The sequence below is a fragment of the Aptenodytes forsteri genome, unplaced genomic scaffold (genome assembly GCF_000699145.1).
Source record: "Aptenodytes forsteri isolate BGI_AS27 unplaced genomic scaffold, ASM69914v1 Scaffold76, whole genome shotgun sequence".
Taxonomy (NCBI): Eukaryota; Metazoa; Chordata; class Aves; order Sphenisciformes; family Spheniscidae; genus Aptenodytes; species Aptenodytes forsteri.
The window spans coordinates 5,309,018-5,318,511 of record NW_008794444.1 but is presented as its reverse complement, the minus strand read 5'-3'; the positions used below and the strand labels follow the sequence as shown (position 1 = coordinate 5,318,511).

At 40.6% G+C, this 9,494-nt stretch overlaps 1 protein-coding gene across 1 annotated transcript in view; it reads left to right on the top strand.

The window, feature by feature from the left end:
* The window catches only part of FAM179B (family with sequence similarity 179 member B), a 49,299-nt gene extending 39,856 nt beyond the window's left edge, over positions 1 to 9,443 (top strand). The window contains exons 18-24 of the mRNA XM_009289918.2: positions 1,931 to 2,089; positions 2,673 to 2,799; positions 3,108 to 3,226; positions 4,716 to 4,908; positions 5,872 to 6,091; positions 6,864 to 6,950; positions 8,633 to 9,443. Coding sequence (XP_009288193.1) covers positions 1,931 to 2,089; positions 2,673 to 2,799; positions 3,108 to 3,226; positions 4,716 to 4,908; positions 5,872 to 6,091; positions 6,864 to 6,950; positions 8,633 to 8,886 — 1,159 coding nt within the window. The 3' untranslated portion in view covers positions 8,887 to 9,443. The remainder of the gene's footprint in view (positions 1 to 1,930; positions 2,090 to 2,672; positions 2,800 to 3,107; positions 3,227 to 4,715; positions 4,909 to 5,871; positions 6,092 to 6,863; positions 6,951 to 8,632) is intronic.
* The last annotated feature ends 51 nt before the right edge of the window (positions 9,444 to 9,494 follow it).

Below are 9,494 nucleotides of genomic sequence, written 5' to 3'. Positions count from 1 at the left end.
TTGGGGGGAAAATGACGTGTCTGCAGTACGAAGTGGAAAGGTTCTGTTTGACACAACTGTGTAATTACACAAAGGATATATTTTCTAAATTTGGCTTACACATTAAGTTGCTTATATTCACAACTTACGTACTGATGTTAACAGTTATGGCTTTGCTTACAATTCATAAGACCTTTTAAAATTTGCCTATTTTCTGCTCAACGCATTTCAAGCCTACTGTGATCATAAGTATTAACGCTTGCAACCCTCAGTAGATATATATACTGATTCTTCGTCAGCTACAAAGTTGTTTTTGACTTTACCAACAAGAATAATTAAAAACATTTTTGTTTGCTTTTGTGAGATGCTGCTCTAAAGATACTGGACCATTGCTGTAATCTCACCTCTATGAACAGATGCTTGATCCAAGAGCGTGATTCCAGGACTAGATCTGAAAGTGATTGTATTTCAGAAATTTTAAAATCATGTTTCTTATCTGTAAGAATTGTGTTTAATTCTAAGGTCTTACGTGCACACAAAAAGATTTCCGACTATTTTGCATGAGCAGTGGGCATTCGCGGGGAGCGGGGGCTTATTTGCTTCCATGGAGTGAGGTCTTCAAGCCTCACAGTTCTTGTTTTCCCATCGGTACACGCAGCAGGAGTTAGTCTGTTGCTGTTTCCCTTCTCCCAAGCTCCCGAGACGTGTGGCTGCTGTACAGACATAACGGCAGGTACTGGGCACCAGCCAAAGCTAGTCTTAAACGCGGTAGCTCAGTCGCAGCCGAGAGGATGGCTGCGTTAGCAGGGAGCTCCGCGTGGCAGCTGCCACGCTACCGGATAGATTTTGCAGCCTGGACTGTATTCTGAGCTGCCACGTTTTGCAATTTGAAGAGACCCCGTTAGTTGTCTTTGTGCAAGCTGAAGCCGCGTTGTGCAGTGTAAGCTAGTGGTGACTTTACTTCCAGTGAGGCCATGGTAAACTATGGAACCAGAGAAAACTAAAACCCTGGTGAAATGGGAACACGGTCATTCAGGAAGAACGCTGGATGTTCATGTCAAACTGCAAAGCTGGGGAGCCACTGGTGCGGTTTACCAAGGCAATTCTTTTCCTTAGCTCTCTCCTTTAAACCTGTTTTTCCCTGTGAATGATGAGCCATACAACTGCCTCATTTACTGTGCAGTGAAACTGTCCTCAAAGTAGGGTTTTTAATCCAAAGATAAAAAAAATGGAAAAGTTTGAATTAGCAGAATTGTGTACCCTGAAAACGTGTGGGATCAGCAGGTACAGCAGAATTTATATGAAAGGTTAGTTTGCTGCACGAGTTTGAAAATTGATTCCAGCTTTTCTCTCATTTTCATCAGCATAGGTGTTTACTGGCCCCCATTTTGTAGAAAACAGACTTCTGCAAGATTTTTAGAAGTCAATAGAATATTGCTTTATTTCATTTTAAATTGATATAAAATACACAGGATGTGTTTCTGAGCGTAGGGACTTGCTTTTCATAAAGTTCATGGAAAGCATGTAGAGGGTAGAGGGTGCTTTCTAAAATATTATACAGTTATTTTATGGAAAACTAGAATTAAATTCTAAAAAGAAGAAAATTACTAGTTTTCTTAATCCAAAAGGTGCAGTTAGAGGCCGAAACTGACCTTAAACAAAAAGAATGTAATTTTTCTTTTTTCATTTGCGTTCTTGTAGTTTGGGATTTTAAGTGAATGAAATGAAATTTAATCAAATGGATTATCCTTTTAAATAAAGTTATTTGTCTTTGCTCCACAAGGTCTTCCCTATACAGCCAGAATAAATACCTGCATATCAGCAGTACACTAGTTGTAGATTATGCTAAAGATGAAAAAAGAAAACTTGTATACCATATTTGGTAGAGCACGTAAATACTGCTGTTTAGCTCCTGTGATGAGTTTTTACTAAGCGGCCGTGTTTTCTTTAGCCACCTGCATTCAGCGGTGAGAAGATGCACAGCCCAGCACCTGTCGGACATTGTAGAACGTATGGGACCGGAGCGGATTCTGTCTGGAACCAAAGTTGTCGCTGATCGGATTTTCCCTGCAATAGCCAGGTTTGCACAGGATAGTTCACAACAAACAAGGTTAGTAAGGTTAATAGGTAAGGCAAGCACATTCCAGGTGGCTGAAACCTCTGCATAGCTCAGTGTGTGTTGCTCTGCAGTGACAGAGGATAGAATCATGGAATCGTTTAGGTTGGAAAAGACCCTTAAAGATCATCGAGTCCAACCGTTAACCTAGCACTGCCAAGACTGTTAAGATAGCATATGTGACAGAAATTACCTGAATGCCTCCTGCAGCTGTGCCCACCCTGGCTGCAGGAAGAAGAGGGGCTCAAAAGGCATACTCTGTTGGGCACAGACAAGATACAGGCCACGGAGGAATGCTGGCACTGGGATCCACGCTGTCTGACTGACAAGGCTGGACCATCCTATTTAAAGATGGCTGAAATGGAAGACCGTTCTCATTAATTTGCTCGGTTGCTGATTAAACAGTGATTCTTGAGCATAGTTTCTTTGTGGGAGGATGAAAAGGCTGCCTGGTTACACATATAGATAGCAATTCCTGCACTTTCATGTTTTGGAATTACACACCTATAATTATCAATAGAGTTACAAAGCAAATCTGTGTTTATGGATGTATATGTCATGGTCTGTTGCCCTGCAGGTATTACGGTCGAAAGATGCTCTTCAGTATGATGACTCATCCTGATTTTGATAAAACGCTTGAAAAGTATGTGCCGACCAAGGATTTGCCTTACATTAAGGAATCTGTTAGCAGTCTACGTGAAAAGGTATGTGGAAAAGCTCTTGTTTAACAGCTGAGAAATGTAAACGTGTACTAGTGGCCGTTAGGTGCAGACAATGAACCTACAGGGAATGGGGGGAGTGCATTCAGAGCAAGACAAGTAATCAAGTGACTACATCATGGCACGGTACTGCTTGTTAGCTGCCCTGTGCATGCCTTTACTCCTTGCAGGTACACTGGATGAAATGTACTTTGCTACTATACTGCGCGTGGCTGTCAGACTTGCTTTTACAGGGTCTCCAGCAGTGCAGAACGGTACCAGCCATGTTAATTAACGGTTGCACCTTTGTGCAGGGTTTGGGGGAGATGCCGTTAGATACACCCTCAGCAAAAGGAAGACGTTCCCATACTAGTAGTGTTGGACATTCGAGGTCATCATCTACTTCCAGAGATGCTCTCAACATCACTGACAGGTAATGATCTTCAGTGTTTTACCCCGTTAGTAACTTGACCTCTAGGATAATAGCCTCACTGCAAGAAGAGAGTATAGAAACATTCACAACAGGGTGGTGAAAATTAAACATACCTAAAGGAAAAGGAAAAACTTGACATGTCCCACATAAACTCTTTTAAATATGGTGATTAGTAATATCAAAATGGCTTTGTGCATTTTGAAGTTAAGTTGTCTATTGACTGCCTATGAAAATAGGCACAGTACACAAAACACCTGGAATTCACAGTAGATTCATGTCACCATCAGTTCAAGATAGTGCCATTCAGACTCTATAGAACAAATGTGCCTAGGGGTAGCCACAGCACAAATTACCTGTTTGTGCACTCACCTGGACACTAAGTGTTTAGTTAGATCCTAACTAAAGGTTTTAGGTGATACTCCATCCATTTTTAGTTTTCTGTTTTGTCTTCTAATAGGTCTTCTACTGAACTGAAAAAGAAACCCCCCAAAATTTAAACCAAGCCAAAAAACTGCATCCAAGAATATAGAGTTCATAGGGGCTGTGACCGCCTCCAGGTTGAAGAAAGCGTGTCTGTTTAGGAACAGATTTCTTTAACACACTCTCTACTATTCAAAATAATAATTCCACATTTGATGGTAAATTTTGCTTTGGCATGTAAAACTACACGTCCGCTTCCTTAGAAGAGGTGCTACTCACTGGATTATGCCAAAGACTCTTATCTTTGATTCAGGTACCTTTAATGGCCTGTGATACACTAGCGGGACAGGAGATTTTGATGCCGCCTTTTGTTCTTGCAGAGCTGATAGGTTTGAATTTGAAAGTGCAAGAAAGATGCTTATTCCATTCTCCATCAAAGATTTCTGTTCGCAAATTAGGAATGAGCTAGCGACTCTATCTGGACTGGTCTGTAAATGCAGGATACCTATCTGGACAGAGATGTGATTCCACAGATTTTATAATTCTTTCCATGACTGTCTAATATGATTAGACGCTACAGAAAATTTGTTATATTCTGTGAAGAGTTGTTGAATTTCCACCTCAGCGTGGCATGTTGCTTAGGTGCCACCTAGACTGGGATCAGTGTTTAAAGTACTTTGGGAATAAAGAATTAAACTACAGTAACTTTGGGAGGTTTTTTTTGCCCCGTTGATGTGAGGGAAATTCACAACTGTTACTGGTCACAAACCCAGCTGCTCTCGTACAGAAACTTGAAACAGCACAGGGCTCCTGCCTCGTTGAGGCTTAACTCTTGTGTGATAGGTGTATATGCATTTAGAGTGGAATGTATATTGAGACTTTAGGAACAACAATTACTGTTAGGTGATTTTTTTTTTTTTAAATCACCATGTTTAAAGTGAAAGTCCTTCATCAGAAGATTTTCTGTTTCCTTGTGATACTTGCACTTACGTGGAAAGAGAATGTCTGAGATTAAAGACTCCTGTTTCAGCTTGCTTATATGTTCACTGAATAACTTCTTCCTTTCCAGTAGAGAGACTACAGAAGCCCGTGAAGTCACAAGAAAAACAGCTCCTCGCAATTCACTAGAAAGTGAAGAATATGTTAAAGACATTACAGGTTTATTGAATGCAAAAGACTTCCGCGATCGAATAAATGGCATTAAGCAGCTGTTATCAGATACAGAGAACAATCAAGGCTTTGTTGTTGCAAACATTGTCAAGGTAACTGTATGAAAACATTTTATTTCAAAGGTCTTTAAGTAGTGTCACAAAGTTTTCTGATAAAAATCTCGGCTCCCTCTTTCAATAAGAATGTCTGATTAACAGGAAAACATTGAGGAATAGGTGCGGTGTGCTCAAGGGGGAGATGTGTAAGCTACAAAGGTAGTAAAGGAAGTAAATAGGAGGAAGAAGCTGAAGGTTTTCACTTAGGGATAGCACTCTGAATTATTTCTGGAATACTGTGTGCAGTTTTTCATGCCGCTGCTGAGTAAATATCAGAATATCAGAACAGGTTACAAAAAGAGCAGCAAGGATTAATCAAGATCTGAAAAACTGTCTCTGAAACACAGCTGCAAGTTCTGCCTGCTTTGTTTGTCTTAGGAGAAGGTGAGGAAAGGTCTTTTTTATGATAAAGTTTAAGGTAAGTATCCTTTCTAATAGGAAAGGCGGTTCTTTAGGAGAAAAATACTATGATGAGGTCCAACAGTTGTAAGCTAAAGATCGATATAATGAAAGGAAAACCAAGATTGTCTTCTAACAGTGCAGTGTCTTTGCTGTGGAACTATGAAATACTTCTGTGGAACTTCGCAATATCTTAACTGTGAATGTTTTTGAAATCTTTAAAACATTCTTTTTCCTAAATAGAGCTACGTCTTGCTAAAAATACTTGCTTGCAGAAAATACTAGTCATACTGAAAGTTACAGATGGCTTATTTACCTCCATTACATTGTATATGAATGATTCAAACTCAGATGAGGTGAGATACAGTTGAATGAAGTATATTCAACACAGTATAAACATATCAAATGTTGCTTTACTTGCTAAAAAAAGTACCTCAGGTATTTGCATATCAGAGCCATCTTTTGCTAAGATGGACAATTAAAGTGTAACAATAAAGCAGGAAGCGTAACGTCCACCTCAAACATTAATTGTTAATTCCGATGAATGCTGTACTTTTTCAGATCTTTGACGCTTTCAAGTCTCGCTTACATGACTCAAACAGTAAAGTAAATCAGGTTGCTTTGGAGACAATGTACAAGATGATTCCATTGCTGAAAGACAATTTATCACCTGTGATCAACATGTTAATTCCTGCCATGGTAGACAACAACCTGAACTCCAAAAATCCAGGGATTTATGCAGCTGCCACAAACGTTATTCAGGCTCTATGTCAACACTTAGGTAAGTAATTTACTCTCTCTTAATTTTATAGAGTTTTAATTGTATTAATTAAATCCTAAATTTAAAGAGGTACTCTTTCCAATAGTTTCCATCCAATCATTGCATTGTGTAATGAATCATTGGTTTTGTTCTCACACTTCAAACCATACAAGTCATCTTAATATTTTGCCAGTCCAGTAAGGAAATACAGCTAGCTGGACCTGTCATACGTGCGTAGGTGCTTTTGTTATTTTTCCATAGCAGGTGTTTTTTGCTGCGAGGGTTCACCAAGCGCGGCTGTGGAGTCTCCACCCTTGGAGATACTCACAAGCCATCTGGACACAGTCCTGGGCAACCGGCTGCAGTGGCCCTGCTTGAGCAGGGGGCTTGGACCAGATGACCTCCAGAGGTCCCTTCCCACCTCAATCATTCTGTGTGATTCTGTGTTTCATTATCCGCAAGCTCGTCACACTGCTGAATCTCTTAAACAGGTCGAAGAACTAGATTCTTGCTGGTTTGTGTATGCCCACAACTATTTCCCTTCCTCAACTATTTTAGCTTTGGAGCAGAATCTTAGTCTTTTCAGTAAATGAATATTCTACGTTCTACCAGATTCTAGGAGTTACAGCTTGTTAAGAGTATCTTTTTATGCTTTTATGCCCTTAAATACATCACACTGTTTTTTTAAGTTAATATTTCAAAAGTAAGGTTATTATTTTTCCATATTGTGTTTATTTCCAGACGTTTAATTTTGTGTTTAAGGATTTTACCGTGTTTTGTTCTTTGCATTTAGACAACTACTTGCTCCTCCAGCCATTCTGCACAAAAGCACAGTTTCTGAATGGAAAAGCAAAACAAGACATGACAGAAAAGCTTGCTGGTAAAGTGATGTCTTACTTTGCATGTTTGTTTGTGTACCATCCTAATTAGGCAAATTCCTTGTCGGATGGTGGTGGCTATACATCTTCGCTTCTGTCACAGTAGATTGTGGGCATTAACGATGCAGCAGTTGTCAGATTTCATCCCCTTCTAATGCAAATTGAAGTTATTGCTGACAAAACAAGAGAGTATTATTACTATATAGTCAGATGGAAGATGTATAAATACCTAGAAGATGTATAAATACCTTAAGCTTATAATAATTTTAATATGGAATCAGAGAGAATGAGTTTTGTTTTGTAATGAGTTTCATTCTATCAGTGAATGAGTGGGTTGTACTGTAGTGAGACTCGGGTCCCCACATGCCTACCTCTGCCCGGTCGGCAGGCAGAGGTAGGTTCCTGTGTAGGGCCAGGGGCGAGGGGCTGACGGAGCAGCGGAGGCTTGCCTGCTTCACTTGCTTGCTTCAGGTTGTATTCCCTCTCACAGTGCTCACTCCCTCAGACTCTTGCCAGGAAGAAACGAAAAGAATGAGTGACTGCTTTTTCTGAGGTTTCCCAGCACAGAAAATACACTGTTCTCTGAGGCTGGCTCCTACTAACTCCTGAATTTTACTTCTGTACCTTTTTGCTTTTCACCGTTGGTCTCGTTCTCATTTTAAGGCTCTTGATAATACACATTGGCATTCAGTCATAAAGGAGACAAGCTGGCAAGCTGAGCTGCAGTCACCACAAAGACAGCAGACTTCACAATGGTCTTCTTCCTAAACTGGTGTCAAAAGCTTGAAGGCAAATTTGGTTAAAAATTGAAGACAAATTTTAATTAGAATTTATACACATATTTTAATATTGGGGATTATTACTAGCAGAAGTGCTGAATTTTCCTTTGATGTTTTAAGTGGACAAGGGATGTCTTTATGGGAAATATGCTTGAACCAAACAGATGTTATTTGGCTTACTTTCAGAGTAGTTCTGTGTGTAGTAGCTATGAAATTAAACTAAATAACATAATGGACAGTCTGTTCTTGAAATATTCCTAAATTTATGCTTTCCGAATGTGTTAGTCACCAACCTTTAAACAGTTCATCTCTTGCTGGGATTTTTTGGAGTAGTTTGTATTATATACCGGAAGAGTCCATTCTAGCAAAAAGGCAAACATTTGCAAATGAAATACTTAATTCATGATGTAATTGTCTAAGTAAGGAAAATGCTTCATCTTGTATATATTTATAGTATAAGGCTACTTTGTTCCTTAAACTCAAATACCCACTGCGTATTTCTGAGATAGAGGGGAAATCATAAAATCTCAGATGTTACACAGTGCACTGTGAGAAATAAAGGTCTTTATGATAATCCTAACTAAAAAAAAAGCTCAAAAAACCTTTGTTTCTTTTACCTGTTTTAATTTAATGGAAAATTGAAATTATCAGCAGTACCAGTACTGCTGTGTAAACTCCTGAGAGAGGATAAAAGGGGTGTTTGTAGGGAAAGCTGGTATCTTTTATCGGAGGGCTGATGCTGTCACAACAACAGACAGGCTCTTGTGCATAGCAAGCATTCCTTCATTAGTTGCTTTGGGAAGATGATTTGACATTAAGTGCTTTTAAACACCTCTCAAAGCAGGGGATCGCTTCTGAATTGTTGTCAAGCAGTATTTTTAAAATACCTGTTGTCTTTCTTGCAGATCTTGTTACAGAGTTATACCCACGGAAGCCTTACGCTGTGGAGCAAAAAGTTCTAGCTGTCCTTTGGCACCTCCTGGGAAATATGACAAACAGCGGCTCTTTACCTGGAGCTGGAGGAAATATCCGGACAGCCACAGCAAAATTATCAAAAGCACTATTTGCACAGATGGGTCAAAGTCTGTTAACTCACGCTGCATCTCAGCCACCGCACATCAAGAAGAGTTTAGAAGAATTTTTGGAGATAGCAACCTAAAATAACGATCTCTGTGCACGCGTGAACCTCAATCAGCCGACTGACTCGGACAGCCGGACAGCCGTTTACAGGGAGGGACGTGGGACCATCTCCGCGTTGCTGGCGCGCAGTGCCTGCGCTTCCCGTGCAGAAGGGCTGCCGCCGGGAGAGCCTGCAGAGCGCTGGGCTGTGCTGGGGCCGGCTGCCCTCGCTGCCGCGAGGACGGTGCGGGCGAGCGCCCGGTGACGGAGGGAAAGTCGCTCCTGCTCGTCCGCACTTTTCTGTGGAAGATACAGCACAGCGCCCTGTTTGTAGTAGCGGGATGTCAGATTGCTCATGAATAAATACACTTACCACATAGTCATGTTTGGACTTGTTTTAGCACTAAGTTTTACATTGATAAGCGGAAGAAAATCCTGGAGATAATTACACAGTACAACAGGGTTTTGTGTGGTATTTGTGAAAAGTATGTATTTTTTTTTTTTAATCCACTTACACAGTTGTGCAGTATTAGCTTGCTGTGGCTGCTGTTACGGTACTGTAACCTTTGCTTGGTGGCTGGGCATGCTCACCTGCGCGGGAACGTACAGCGCCGGCAGCTCTCAGCCAAGCACGGCGACCCGCTCCGG